The sequence below is a fragment of the Scyliorhinus canicula genome, chromosome 19 (assembly GCF_902713615.1).
Source record: "Scyliorhinus canicula chromosome 19, sScyCan1.1, whole genome shotgun sequence".
In the NCBI taxonomy this organism is placed as follows: Eukaryota; Metazoa; Chordata; class Chondrichthyes; order Carcharhiniformes; family Scyliorhinidae; genus Scyliorhinus; species Scyliorhinus canicula.
The window spans coordinates 94946049-94961494 of NC_052164.1; the positions used below are offsets into that span (position 1 = coordinate 94946049).

A 15446-nucleotide genomic window follows, 5' to 3' on the forward strand; every position below is an offset into this window, starting at 1 on the left:
AGTAACTTAATTGAAGCCTACTCGTGACAATAAGCAATTTTCATTTTTTTTTTCAATTCCACCAATCTTTGTGTCGTCTGCAAACTTACTAATCAGACAAGGCGACTCGGGGAATTTCACAGTAACTTCATTGCCGTGTTAATGTAAGCCTACTTGTGACACTAATAAAGATTTAATTTAATTAAGCTTTAATCTTCCTGTTTTTCCTCAATACGGTGTTTGAGAGTTTGAATGGGTTGCAATTTCCCTATAACCCAGACCAGACTTTTATTACACTGGCATTTGAATGTTCTCCTCGTACCTTGCTGTGCAGGACCGGATACTGTCCTTATACTGCAATCTAACCAGATAAGGTGGAATTAGTGACCCATCACTATCACATTTTCATCAATAGTTGGCTGAGATAGGAGTCAATATCGAGTTGGCTGCATGGCCCACTTTCCTGGCTGCAGTTGTTACATGTTCTGGAAGTCGATACATTGGTGGACACGTTTCATTAAAAAACTGTGCAAGTCCAATGCATGGAGCTACTCGCTGGCAATATATTTAAGCTAGTTTCTAATCTAACACCAAGTCCAGGAAAAATGCAGATCTTTTAAAATAGAACAGCACAAATGATATTCTTTGTACGCTGAGATTTATTATGCACTATCATCAATATGCATACACATAGAAAAGCCAGTTAAACCAGCAAAATGTGACATTGTGCATCCACAATAAAATGATATTCTAAAAAAAGAATAACAAAATCAATTTCCCATTATTTTTCATTCTCCCCCCTAAATAACACATCTTTTTGAGACAGAAATAATTTCAACAGGAATAAGTACAGAAAGCAAGGTGGCAATTTCGATTGGTAATATCATGTCAAACATATTCGTGAAATAAAGGTAGCAAATGTTATTGGAGCAATCCTAGAAAAGGGACAGAGTAAATAGACATTCACTAATGTAAAATGTCTGCAAATGGCGAAAGCTCCAGGGTTTTTCGCTGTATCCTTTGACCATAAAGGTGAGTATCGTTGTGGCCGGATAATAAACACGTACATAATTCTGGGATGAGGTGTCAGCTTCCAGCTTTCCCAGATCAAGTATAGCCAGGGCTAAAGTAGAGCAAAGCTCCCTTTACTGTAACATGTAGCTCCGTACCAACTTCAGAGTTGCTCCCGCTACCATGCCAATGTGACACACCAGCCCCTTTCATTGTCTGTCTGACTAAGGTTTAGATGGATGGTACCATTTGTTTGCTATCTGTAGTGATATTGCGAACACGTGCTTTATATACCAAATAGTGGATGGGCAGGGGAAAATATTCTCCTGAGAGAGGGTCAGACCCAATTAGACCTAGTTTTACACTTGTCCAATGGGCACTCAGCTGAATCGAGCCAAAGTTACATCGACACAAGAACTTCAATCATGTTGACAATTATAGCAACATCTTCAAATGCCAATCAGACAATTGTTTTCAAGTGGCTGTGTCTTATTTCGAGCTGTTGACCAATTTCAAAAAAATTCAAAAGAAGGAACAAAGTCGTTCCCAAACCTATTGCAAGGGATACTCGTGAAATAAGGGATACTCGAGCTAGCTGAAATTAAACAGGCTCATTGCATATAATCCCTGAAACAAGGGATGGAGCTGAGAGAAATGTTGGTTTGATGCCTGGAAATGCCTTCCAAATTCTGTATTGTGATGAACTGTTACGAATGGGGCATTCGACTGTAATTCATTTGAATGAACAGATATCTCTGTATACAATTCAAAATATTTATTGTTTTTTATGCCGTTGTAGAGAATAATAAAGCCCGTCAAGTATTTGGTGACCATACTTGTGTGTTTGGGTAATGTAAAGCGAAAGGGAGGCAAGTGAAACGGCCCAGCCACACTGATACAGTGTAATTACATCTCATTTATACAAAAATACAAATCGATACGTTAGATTGCATGGTAATCAACCTGTTCATTTCATAGAAATGATAAAGAAACATCCTACTTCTATCTTATCCACACACCAGACAATCACAGAGTTAGGTGTCGATCAAGGATTTGTTCCCTTAAGCAATGAGCCCTCGGAGTCATTGTTTGAGGGAGACAGTATGGAACCAAGGCAATGTTCAATGTTCTCAGCGCTCAATCACATAGGTTCATGTATAAATAACAAAAATAATGTAGACAAACCGAAAACCTGAGTACAAGGTAGAGAGCAGTAAAATAATCCTTCTTTTAACGCACAAAGCCTGCACTTTCAATTCAAAATATAAATTGGTAGGATAAAGGCAACTTTGCAACCTTTGTGCTTTGAATTCTCCTTTCTTCTCTCGCTATTTCAAATCTCAGAGATCTCCTTGAGGACAAGTCAGTACAGTCCCTGATAGCTCAGAAAAATATTGTTGTAGGGGTACAGGTAATGGTGGTGCTTTGACAGACAAAGTTCATGTGATATTTCTCTGCCAATCATTTTAACAAAGTCCTTACATCTATTTTAAATGGACCAGTTGAAGGCCAGGCATAGGAACGCCGTACAAATGTGTGCAACATTTCTTCGTTAAAAGCACCAAAAGTGCTTTATGAGCTGTAATCTCTTTAACTGTGGCAAAGTATTTAGTTGCCTGGGTAACACATTTGTACACATGGAATTTGCAGCACAAGTGCCATTGATGAAGGTGCTATAAACTGCTACTGAACATGTGCTGACAAAGAATTGCAACTTTTCTTGGCAAGCACCCATCCAAACTTATTTATTCAACAATATTAGTGGCGCATTGAAGGACAGATGAGCAATTTGTGAAATTCCTTAGCCAGGACATTTTAGGATTCCCGAAACTTAAAACTATTTGAAAGTTAGGCAATAATCGAGAATCTATCACAGGAGGGTGAGTGCATAGAAGGCCATTCAGCCCATCCTGTCCATGCCAGCTCCCTACAAGAGCAGCCCAACTAAGTGGACAAGCAACTGAAAGCAAGGATTGAAACTGCTTTCACCTCTGCTAGGCAGCACAATCCAGAGTCTGACCACTTTGTGCCTTAGAAAGCTTTCCCTGACATCGCCTTTTCATTGTTTTACCCTATACCCCCAACAACGGGATGAATTCTCAGTGACTAAAACTGACCGGCCAGGTGTGCACTGGGAGTGAAACACTGCTTGGACATTTTGGGGTAACATTTAATATTTGAACATAATCATCTGCTGCATTAGTGAACTGTACAATGCACACTCTTATCAACTGGATACTTCACTGCTGCAGAGCACTTTGTGACATCCTGAGATTGTGAAGAGGCTTTACAAGTGCCAGTTCTACCTTTCTCCGAACACAATAAGAACCATGAGTTCTTTTACCTTATTCTATCAGACATAAACTCGCCCTTTTGTTTGCCCAGCATGGAGAGAGTAAAGTTAAATTGCTCCAGTGATTTGTTGGATTGGACGCGCATGTGTTATTGTACATCGGCAGCTAAACCCGAGATTTTCCATATCAGTGCACGTTAAAATGTTCCTAATATAAGGTACGTGTCCATTCCGCAGGAGTGAAGGTGGTGGGACTGAGCCAGGTCCACGTTGGGGCTAAACCCCTAGAGTGTAGCACTTCGAAGGTTTGACCCTGAGCCAGCTCTTCCTTTCTTCAAGAGATACCGGGCCTGTAAATGCCATAAAGATGTCACACATAGTTTTAAATCACAGCAGGAATTCACCTTCACAGTGTTTAAAAATACATTTTAGCGGCAGACAGATAACAATCTAGTCAATCAATATTACAGTGCAGGGAGGGTAGCAAACGTGCGTCAGGACCAGCCTGTGATCCTGGCCTGTGCCGTCATCAAGGAGGCCTGGCAGCTCCTGCATTTTGCAAGGACAGTTTGCCTTGCTTGATTCAATAGAATCACAGGGCTGGATTCTCCGACCCCCCCTGCCGGGTCGGAGAATCACCGGGGGGCAGCGTGAACCCCGCCCCCGCCGTCTCCCAAAGTCTCCGGCACCAGAGATTCGGCGGGGGCGGGAATCGCGCTGCACCTGTTGACGCCCCCCCCCCCCCCCCCCCGGCGATTCTCCGGCCCGCGATGGGCCGAAGTCCCGCTGCTGTCATGCCGGTCCCGCCGGCGGGAATCAAAGCACCTACCTTACCGGCGGGACTGGCGGCGCGGGCGGGCTCCGGGGTCCTGTGAGGGGGGGGGGGCGTGGGGCGATCCGGCCCCGGGGGGTGCCCCCACGGTGGCCGGGCCCACGATCGGGGCCCACTGATCAGCAGGGCGGGCCTGTGCTGTGGGGGCACTCTTTTCCTTCCGCATTCGCCATAGCTTTCATGATAGCGGATGTGGAAGTGACCCCCTCCCCTGCTCATGCACGGGGATGATGTCAGCAGCCGCTGACTATCCAGCGCATGGGCGGACTTCCGCCGGCCGGCGAAGTCCCTTCGACCCCGGCTGGCGTGGCGCCAAAGGCCTTTCCTTGCCGGCCGGCGGGGTGCCAACCACTCCGGCGTGGACCTAGCCCCTCAAGGTTAGGGCTTGTCCCCTAAAGGTGCGGAGAATCTGCACCTTTGGGGCGGCCTGACGCCAGAGTGGTTCACGCCACTCCATCCCGCTGGGACCCCCCACCCCGCCGGGTAGGGGAGAATCCCAACCATAGAATTTACAGTGCAGAAGGAGGCCATTCGGTCCATTCCCAGCCCTTGGAAAGAGCACCCCACTTAAGCCCACACTTCCACCCTATCCCCATAATCCAGTAACCCCACCCAACCTTTTTGGACTAAGGGCAATTTATCATGGCCATTCCACCTAACCGGCACATCTTTAGACTGTGGGAGGACTGGTGAGCAGCGGGATGGGGTGCGGTAAGTCTAGCGAGGCCGCAGCATTTACACGTTTGCTGCTTGCCTGTGACATGGTGATGCATTCATGACGTGGAAGAACAGCTCTGATGCTGTGCCAAAGAGTGACCGCTGTTGTTGCCAGAATCCTGTGTGTGCACCCTGAGGAAAAGTGCGTTTCCTGAACTGCTGTTCATCCTCATTCCCTTACCAAGAAGGATTTAGAGTTTGGGTCACGTCAGATGTAGGAGAGGATAATGCCCCTCTTTCGCAGAGGGTGGGGTGCCCAATGTGAAAGCAGCTGTGCAGGTTGCCAGGACAGGAGGCAGTAGCGGTAAATGAATTCAGTCTTGCCCTGCCTATGGAGTTGGATGGAGGGGGAGATAAATGAGGTTGTTTACAGGGAGCAATGGCTGGCTTATACACTGTGCCTTCCTTGCCTTTCCGTTGGAGATCGTCTAGGGGGTGTAACAAGTGGGTAGTTTGCTCATCATTCACCATCTTTGCAGTTGAATTTCATAAAATCATAGAATTTACAGTGCAGAAGGACACCATTCGGCCCATCAAGTTTGCACTGGTCCTTGGAAAGGGCATCCTACTTGGGCCCACACCTCCACCCCATCCCCGTAACCTCACCCAACCTTTTGGACACTAAGGGGCAATTTATCATGGTCAATTCACCTAACCTGCACATCGTTGGACTGTGGGAGGAAACCGGTGCACCCGGAGGAAACCCACGCAGACACGGGAAGAACGTGCAGACTCCGCACAGACAGTGACCCGAGGGCGGAATTGAACTGGATCGCTGGAGCTGTGAGGCAACAGTGCTGACCACTATGCCACCATGCTGCCCCATTACAATGTAACAGTTGGGGAATAGCACCCATGCTATAATCCAACACTGTGAGCTGCAGCTTCCTCGGAGAGATTACTCGGAGAGATAACGGCAGCACGGTAGCATGGTGGTTAGCATAAATGCTTCACAGCTCCAGGGTCCCAGGTTCGATTCCCGGCTGGGTCACTGTCTGTGTGGAGTCTGCACGTCCTCCCCGTGTGTGCGTGGGTTTCCTCCGGGTGCTCCGGTTTCCTCCCACAGTCCAAAGATGTGCGGGTTAGGTGGATTGGCCAGGCTAAATTGCCCGTAGTGTCCTACAAAGTAAGGTTAAGGGGGGGTTGTTGGGTTACGGGTATAGGGTGGATACGTGGGTTTGAGTAGGGTGATCATTGCTCGGCACAACGTTGAGGGCCGAAGGGCCTGTTCTGTGCTGTACTGTTCTATGTTCTATTACTTCCAAAGTTAAGGAGGCAAACTTTCCACACATGCACTTTCATATTGGCAAAACAGCTTGCGCTGTGACACACACACAAAGTTGCATGGTGCGCTTGAAACCAACAGACATCAGAAACGATGGGAGTGAATTCTCAGCAGGGTTCCCATTGTAGGAACCATGGAAATAAGAAAGGTTTTTCTCTGTCAAATCTACAGTGGACGCACAGGTCAGGGCCTCATAGATATTCACCCCTTTATTGCACTGGAATGCATACACGCTCCAGTATAGATGGAACAAGGTGACGTAGTAAAGAAGCAATCATTGCAACAAATGGAAGACAAACCAAAAAAGAGATCACATTTCAGTTTCATCTCACCCGATCTCCTTCTTCTCCTGGTTGCACCAGATGAATGGGTTGGTCATTTTCCAGGTTTCGAATGCTGGGGTCTGCTCCATGATATAAAAGCAGTTTAATTACTCTCTCCTGATTTCTATCATTCTGGAGACCAGCAGCCATGTGCAGAGCTGTGTTACCATGAGCCTAAGTAGAAAGTGGGAAATAAACATTAGTTGAGAAACTGCGCCTGCATTTCCTTTTTGTCCATTACGAATCCCTTGCCCTTTTTAAGACATTTCACCCATTTTTAACAACCTTTCCCTCCCCTCAACCAGCAGGCACCCCAAAATTAAGTAGGACCGTACATAACGAGGTGGTTGATTGTAACTTTTGGCGCTGGCACAAAGGAGAGAGCGATAATAGATACGGAGCTTACTACCCAGGTCTCCAAAACTCCCCCTATGTCAAGGAAAACTGGCGGATGGTGATTAATTGGCAACAAATCCCATCCCATCCTTTTTTATGCTGTCACTAAAGGAGAGCATTATCCATGAGTTGTTTCAGCTTTGCATTCCAGATATTTGAGAACAGATGTCCTGAAATCACTGTGCAATACCAGTATAAGAATGCTTCATGTACTCATATGAAATATGAAATTACTTGTTCTGGTATTTTAATTGAGGCATTAACATGTTTGAAATAAATAGCAAATAAAGTCATGTCAGATCAAACATCCATATCATTCCTCACCTGCCACATACTCCAGGCTGTAGATGGATTTGCAGATAAGTATTTTTAAAACAGAACTTTTTGTGATTAAGAAATAAATCTTGTGCACTCCTGCCCAGAATTATTAATGGAGACTATACTATTACTCTTTCCGGAGAGGTATAGTTTCAACGCTGTGGGAGCGCAGGGATAGTGGAGCAAGGGGTTCACGTTTCACTAACTGAGTATTAATCCCAGTCATGCTACCGTGGACAGTGTCAAGTGGTCGATAGTCCTTTCCCCATAAGGGGAAAATAAAATGCAAGTCAACTCAAGGAAGTGATGATGTTTCGTGTCAGGGGCAGTCGGTGAAAACATGATGGAGAGGACAAAAAGGGTGACTTTTTTTATGTGTGTGTGGGTTTGATACCTGCTCCAGGATTTAAGCCAACTTCTATTAACCTGTAGTGACATGTAGGAATATCATTTTAGCCACCAGTGCCATCACAAGAAGAAAATGAAGTGTAGACAACTGGGACTGGCCGTCATTCCCACCACAGCTATTAATGTAATAAATCAGATTATGCCTCCAGCCAATACTTTATATCCAACTTATTGTTGTCCTTGCCTATCTAAGTATAGAAATTTTCCACTAACACCTTCAATTCGGAGCATAGGCAGCAACTTGAATTTGTGCACGTCACTTTCAGCCTTAAAGTTTCGAGCCTCCATAATTCACTCACGTCAGGTACATTGTCAAACCTGCGGGCGGGGAAGCTTTGCAATTTTTGAGCTGACTTATACTAATGCCATCAAAATGCACAAAGGAATCAGGAGCTAAAGTCCACATCACATTGTGAGAATTTTTTTACATGTAAATTTAGAGTGCCCAATTATTTTTTTTTCCAATTAAGGGGCAATTTAGCATGGCCAATCCACCTACCCAGCACATCTTTGGGTTGTGGGGGTGAAACCCACGCAGACATGGAGCGAATGTGCAAACTACACACGGATGGTGACATAGAGCCGGGATCGAACCTGGGACCTCGGCAGGGCCGGCTCAAGGCACCGGCAACTCGGGCAGTCGCCCGGGGCGCCATGTGCTAGGGGGCGCCAGAGACTCGGGTCCCGCGCATGCGCAGTTGGGCAGGTGCCAACCAGCGCATGCGCGGTGGCCGCCCTCCCCCAGGGCGGCCCCCCTTCGGTCCGCCCCCCCCCCGCTCGGTCCGCTCCCCCCGCCCCCCCCCCTCGGGTCCGCCCCCCGCCTCAGGTCCGCCCCCCGCCTCGGGTCCGCCCCCCCGCCCCCCCCTCGGGTCTGCCCCCTGCCCCCCCTCGGGTCCGCCCCCCGCCCCCCCCCCTCGGGTCTGCCCCCCCCCGCCCCCCCCCCTCGGGTCCCCCCCCCCCCCAAGGGCGCCGAAGTTCAGCTTGCCCGGGGCGCCAGCAACCCTAGGTCACCGTGCACAGTTTGCATTCTCCCCGTGTCTGCGTGGGAACCGTCGAACTTTGAGCAGGAGGGATGTAATAACCCTCTCAAGACCCACAGAAACATCGTCTCATGGGACTCATGGAATATGAGCACCCCTGGCCAGGTGAAAGCCGAACCCATTGCCCCTTGAGTGAAATGAACTTGGGGCAGTTTCAACCCAGTCGCACAAAACTGCCCTCAAACTTGGCACAGATCAGCAGTCTCACTTGTAAAAAAATAACTGCGAAGCCTAGTTCCAGGCAACAGAAAATACTTGGTGGAACAGGAGAATTATGGAATTAGAGTTAAGGAACATCTTTGCATTAGGCTTGACATGAGGTTACAAACTCACTCATTAATACCCTCATTAAATTGGCTTTGTGGCACTAACCAGATCAGTCTTGTTCCATTTTAAGGAACCCACCAAGAATGACATGTAATATTGTACATTCATGTTAACAACTCAAATGTTTTGATAGCAAACTGATGCGTTCCAGTCCATAATGAGCCTTTCCCCCCAGATCCTATTACCGGTTTCAAGTACACTGGATTTGTTCCAATCAATAGATAGCTTTATTTGTACATATCTGATTACTGCTCCACTAACACTTTGGATTTGGGCCAGTCATTGATGGAACTCGTCCCTACAGGCTGATCTCACACACCCTTCATTGCGCTTTCTTTCTGACATCCCGTGTTGCTTGTGGTTCATGTTTATGCTCCTTTGCATATACATGTTCCAAAAAAGAACTAGTTTATTCAGAATCAGCAAGCACAACACACGAACACGCTTCACAGTACCCTCATTCTGCTATAAAAACAATTGGATTTCCTGTCTATAAAAGCTCAGGGAACCCGGGAAGGGAAGGTAAACAGTATTTAATAAATCAACACAGAGTAAAGGCCACAACGCGGCTTACAGTTCAGAGGTCTGAACCGGGACTACCGAACATGCTGGGCCCAGTCCGGGCCGGCTTTTATTCGGTCGATTTACGAGCCCAGCTGGGTGTGGACTGGAACTCATCAGTTTGCTATCAAAACATTTGAGTTGTTGACATGAATGTACAATATTACATGTCATTCTTGGTGGGTTCCTTAAAATGGAACAAGACTGATCTGATTAGCGCCACAAAGCCAATTTAATGATGGTATTAATGAGTGAGTTTGTAACCTCATGTCAAGCCTAGTGCAAAGATGTTCCTTAACTCTAATTCCATAATTCTCCTGTTCCACCAAGTATTTTCTGTTGCCTGGAACTAGGCTTCGCAGTTATTTTTTTACGAGTGAGACTGCTGATCTGTGCCAAGTTTGAGGGCAGTTTTGTGCGACTGGGCTGAAACTTCCCCAAGTTCATTTCACTCAAGGGGCAATGGGTTCGGCTTTCACCTGGCCGGGGGTGCTCATATTCCATGAGTCCCATGAGACGATGAATTCAGTTGTTTCTGTGGGTCTTGAGAGGGTTATTACATCCCTCCTGCTCAAAGTTCAATGGTTCCCCTGCAAAAAAAGGGAGTCTCCGTCACCCGTTTCGCCCATGGCTGTGCTTTTAGCAGCTGTAGGGCTGGGTCAGGAGGTGCATATCATGTCGGGGTACGCCTTTTCCGTGCAGAACGCCAAAGGGGTCCTGTTTCTGATTGCAACATCCTCCAAGAGCACTGAGGATTGCGTGTCCATACCTGATGCCGAGCCGTCTGCATGCTGCTGGCTGGGGCATCGATCCCGGGCGGAAAGTGCTTCTTGTTGAAAGGATGGCAGACGGGGTGGCCAAGGTGAAATGAAAAAAAGGTATGGGTTCATTCGGCGTGGCTTCCTCTGGGATGGGCTCCCTGCCCTTCAGGTGGTCCACATGCTTTCTCAAGGTCCACTCTCTAGTCCTGGCCGTGCATGAAACTGGTCCCGTTCTCTCCACCATTGTGCCTGGGACCCACCGGGTTCTGTCCCCGAAATACCGAACGTGAACAATGGCCCGCGGTGTAATACCTCTGTTACTCATTCAGTGATCATGAAAACACTTCTGGAGGTCCTACTTCCTTTCCATATTCCCAACAAGGCTCGGGAGCACTAAACGCAGGCAGATCCGGAGGCACCGTTGGCACCCCCGTTGTGATGAGCAGCGTTGTTCGGGAATTGAACAAAGACGGTGCCAGCTTCATTTTAATGCACTCTGCGGTCTGTTCCTTCATGCCCTGTTTAAACGCCTGGACCAGACCATTGGAGGATGGGTAGTATGGGGTGGTTTTCACCCCACTTGTGCGCATAAATGCCTGGCAAAGGGGCTACCATTGTCTGTTACAAGTACTTTTTGGATCTCATGGGTGCTGACAAATTTGGCGTAACTTCACAACGATTTGCGAGGTGGTGGTAGACAGTCAGGGCATGTCCATCCACTTTGAGTGGGCGTTTATAAGGTGCAGAAGCATTGACCCCATGAAGGGCCTGGCAAAATCGTCATGCAAACGCACCCAGAGGTGTCCCGGTCACTCCCAAGGGTGGGGCAAGACTGACGAAGGGAGCTTCTGGTGTCCCTGGTGAGCTGCACATTGCAGCACCATTCCCGAGCCCTGGCCACCGCACGTGGCGAGCTTCTTCATTTCGGAAACACCCAGGTGTCCTCCATGAACACCTTGCAGGAACGTCCGCTGGCCTGGCCTTGGGATGACCATGCAGGCCCACCACAGAAGAATGGCGTCCTCCACACTGAGCTCCTTCTGTTTTGTAAAACGGGCCCACACTTCCTCTGGGAGGTCCCCTTGTTGATGGCCACGTAGGACAACCTGGTGCACCTTTGCCAACATAGGGTCCTTTCGGGTCGACGGGCGGATTTGTGTGGCCGTCACGGGTAGGGTGTCCATAAAATTCAACGTCAATATGACTTTGTCCGCTATTGGCCGGGACGGGGGCTTACGGGCAGCGGGAATCTGCTGAACATATCTGCATGTGCAATCTGTGTTCCTGGATGATGTTCAGAGGTATAGCCAGACGCTCAACAGCAGTGCCATCGTTGGATTCTGGTCAAAGCTATTGGTGGCATCACCTTACCTTCCTTAAAAGGCCAAGCAAGGGCTTATAGTCCGCGATCATCCTGCAATTCTGCCCTTAGACATACTGGTGAAATTTCTTTACTGTGAATATCACGCCAGTCCTTCCTTTTCAATTTGGGACGATACTGGCTCAATGCCACATGGCGAGGCATCACATGTGATGACAAGTGTCTTTGACGAATCGCAGTGCAGCAACAGTTTGGAAGATAATAGTTGCCGCTTCACCCTGGTGAATGCTTCCACCCGAGGCGCTTTCCACGCCCATTTCGGATTCTTCTTTCGCGTGCAGAGGCACCAACAAGGTAGCCGGGTTTGGGATGAACTTCCCATTAGAATGTATAAGCCCCCAAAATTACCTCAGTTCTGTCACGTTCTCAGGTGTCGTGGCTCCCTAATAGCCCAGATTCTTTCCTCCACCGGGTGCAACAGGTCCGTAACGACGTGGTATCCAAGGTATGTGACATCATTCGCCTCAAAGATGTACTTCCCCCTCTTCAGGCAGACACCCACCTCGGAGAAACGTCAGAGGGCCTCTTCCAGGTTGTCCTGGCGTTCCTGCTCAGTGGCTCCTGTAATGAGCACGTCGGCATGGTAGGCAGCCAACCTAGGAAGCCCTCGGAGGATGGTTTCCATTACCCACTGGAAAATGGCACATGATGATGACACACTCGATGAAAGTCGGATTACTCATACAACCCCCTGTGGGTGTTGATGGTGACATATCTCTGTCACACCGTGCCTAATTCCAACTGGAGGTACGTTTGGCTCATGTCCAGCTTCACGAATGAGTGACCCCTGGTCAACTTTGCCGTCAGATCTTCTACGCATGCCATGGGGCATCGGTCCAAGTGGGAGGCTCTGTTTACTGTCCTCTTACAATCCCCACACAGATGGACGGACTTGTCCGGCTTCAGCAGTGGGACCACCCACTCTTGGGCGTTTGATGTCCAAGCTCAATTCTTCATCCAGTTTCATGAGTAGGGCATATGGGACCGGCCAGGCCCCGAAATATTTAGGCTGAGCTTCCGGTCAACATAAAGATTTGCTTTGGCCCCCTTTACTTTTCCCAGGCCTTCCTAGAAAACCTCCAGATACTTACCGAGGACTTCATACAGACCGCCAGTAACCACCCGGAAAACCTCTTCCCAGTCCAGACGGAGTGTTTGTAACCAATCATGCCCTAGGAGGCTGGGCCCGGGTCCTCGAACCACTACTGACGGTAGCCTAACCGACTGTTGCCCATGGGTAACCGGGGTCACCGTGGTACCGATGATGGTCAATGGTTCCCCGGTCGGGTGTGTGTTGCCTGCCGGGCTTTGGTATCCCTCAAGCCCAGGTTCAGGGTACCCAGAGGAGCCTATGGAATGTATAATATCCGATTATAGAGTCAGCAGCCCCCATGTCAATTTCCATGTCCAAGGGGTGACCTGAAGCCTTACTCTAATCGTGGCCACTTTGAGGGCCGTAATGTAGTTTAACTGCATTAGATGTTCTTCTTTGGGTGGGGCAATGTGCAAAGCCCTAGCTCACGGCACGTGTGTCACCTGACCAGTTTGATGCGTTCGCTGCCGATTCCGGTAGCCTCAGCTGCCATGGTTTAGCACAGTGGGCTAAACAGCTGGCTTGTAATGCCGAACAAGGCCAGCAGTGCGGGTTCAATTCCTGTACCGGCCTTCCCGAACAGACGCCGGAATGTGGCGACTAGGGACTAGGGGCTTTTCACAGTAACCTCATTGAAGCCTACTTGTGACAATAAGCGATTATTATCATCTGCGACCGCAAAAGCAGGGCTGTTGTGGGTACTCCGCATCGTCCTCCGGGAGATGTCCTGTCGGCCCGTGGTTAGGTTTGCCCATGACGCTGGTTCTGTGGTGACTGGGTAACGTGAGCCTGATCCTGAGGGGGCATCACCCTTCGGAATGGGTGCCGGCCAACGCTGTGTGCACCATAATCTACGGAACCCTGGAGCTCCTGGACTCCCTTTTCCACATTCCCGCGGGAGAGTGGGAGCTCCGTAGCCCTTTTGAGGGCCAAGCTCCCAACAGCTTCCTTTGAGTCACCATATTGTTAATGCCACTCAATAAATGATCTCTTACCATTAAAATAGGCCATTCGGCTCATTTTAACATGCATTCACTGGATTCTCCCAGCGCCCAGGATTCATCAACAGCATCTGGGAGACCTCGCCAAGCGCGCCGTTTAGTAATTACTGATCCACACAAATGTGGACCAGCCATGGACCTTGGCACTGCCAAGGTGCCCAGGTACCAGGTTTTACTTTCTTTTTCTTGAAATTTTTCCAATTAAGGGACAATTTAGCATGGCCAATCCACCTACGCTGCACATTTTTGGGTTGTGGGGCTGAGACCCACGCAGACGCAGGGAGAATGTGCAAACTCCACACAGGCAGTTACCCGGGGCCGGGATCGAACCTGGGTCCTTGGCGGTGTGAGGCAACAGTGCTGACCACTGCGCCACTGTGCCACCCCAGCATTCTCTATTTTAAACCGATGAACTACAGCTGCTGCAATTTAATCGCTTCCAAGAACATCAAGACTTACTAACTACTGATTCATTCCTGAAATTATGCCAATTAACAAAAGTATTCTAGAAACCAAATTGTGGTATTAAATTATTTCAGAATCCAACCCATGTATTATTGTGCCAATGTGTGTGCAGGATGGATTTATCTTTTTCTACTAGACATGCCTGAACAAACATCACAAACCTTCATGTTGACAAATTCAGGTGACCTGGTTCCACTGAGCTTCAGAAAGTAATCCAACAGCAAAAGGTTGCCTTCTTGGACTGTGAGGTGTGCCACTGTTTTATTGCTCTTCACGTCCTGTTTACATGAGGCAAAACCATTAAAACATGAATTTGCATTCCAAACCAGTTGTGAGGCCTTTACACAATATCTATCCCTGCCTCAAACAAACTCAGTGATTTGGCCTCCACAGCCCTCTGTGGCAAAGAGTTCCACAGATTCACCACCCTCTGGCTGAAGAAATTCCTCCTCATCTCTGTTTTAAAGGATTGTCACTTTAGTCTGAGATGGTGTCCTCTGCTTCTAGTTTTTCCTACAAGTGGAAACATCCTCTCCATGTCCACTCTATCCAGGCCTTGCAGTATCCTGAAGTTTCAATGAAATCCACCCCCCCCTCCCCCCCCCCACCCATCCTTCTAAACTTCAATGGGTACAGACCCAGAGTCCACAGCTGCTACTCAAAGAACAATCTCTTCATTCCAGGGATCATTCTTGTGAATCTCCTCTGGACCCTTTCCAAGGCCAACACATCCTTCCTTAGATACTGGGCATAAAACTGCTTACAATACTCCAAATGGGGTCTGACCAGAACCTTATACAACCTCAGAAGTACCTCCCTGGTCTTGTATTCTAGCCCTCTCAACATGAATGCTAACATTTCATTTGCCTTCCTAACTGCTGACTGAACCTGCACGTTCACTTTAAGATAATCATGAACAAGGACTCCAAAGTCCCTTTGTGCTTCTGATTTCCTTGGCGGTGTGAGGCAACAGTGCTGACCACTGCGCCACCGTGCCACCCCAGCATTCTCTATTTTAAACTGATGAACTACAGCTGCTGCAATTTAATCGCTTCCAAGAACATCAAGACTTACTAACTACTGATTCATTCCCGAAATTATGCCAATTAACAAAAGTATTCTAGAAACCAAATTGAGGTATTAAATTATTTCAGAATCCAACCCATGTATTATTGTGCCAATGTGTGTGCAGGATGGATTTATCTTTTTCTACTGGACATGCCTGAACAAACATCACAAACCTTCACGTTGACAA

At 48.1% G+C, this 15446-nt stretch overlaps 1 protein-coding gene across 1 annotated transcript in view; it reads right to left on the reverse strand.

The window, feature by feature from the left end:
- Positions 1 to 620: 620 nt before the first annotated feature.
- Positions 621 to 15446, reverse strand: part of LOC119954369 (NF-kappa-B inhibitor delta-like) — a 145759-nt gene continuing 130933 nt past the window's right edge. Inside the window, exons 10-12 of the mRNA XM_038779560.1 lie at positions 14353 to 14469; positions 6450 to 6614; positions 621 to 3633 (exon numbers count right to left, since the gene is read on the reverse strand). Of these exons, the coding sequence (XP_038635488.1) occupies positions 3568 to 3633; positions 6450 to 6614; positions 14353 to 14469 (348 nt within the window). The 3' untranslated portion in view covers positions 621 to 3567. The remainder of the gene's footprint in view (positions 3634 to 6449; positions 6615 to 14352; positions 14470 to 15446) is intronic.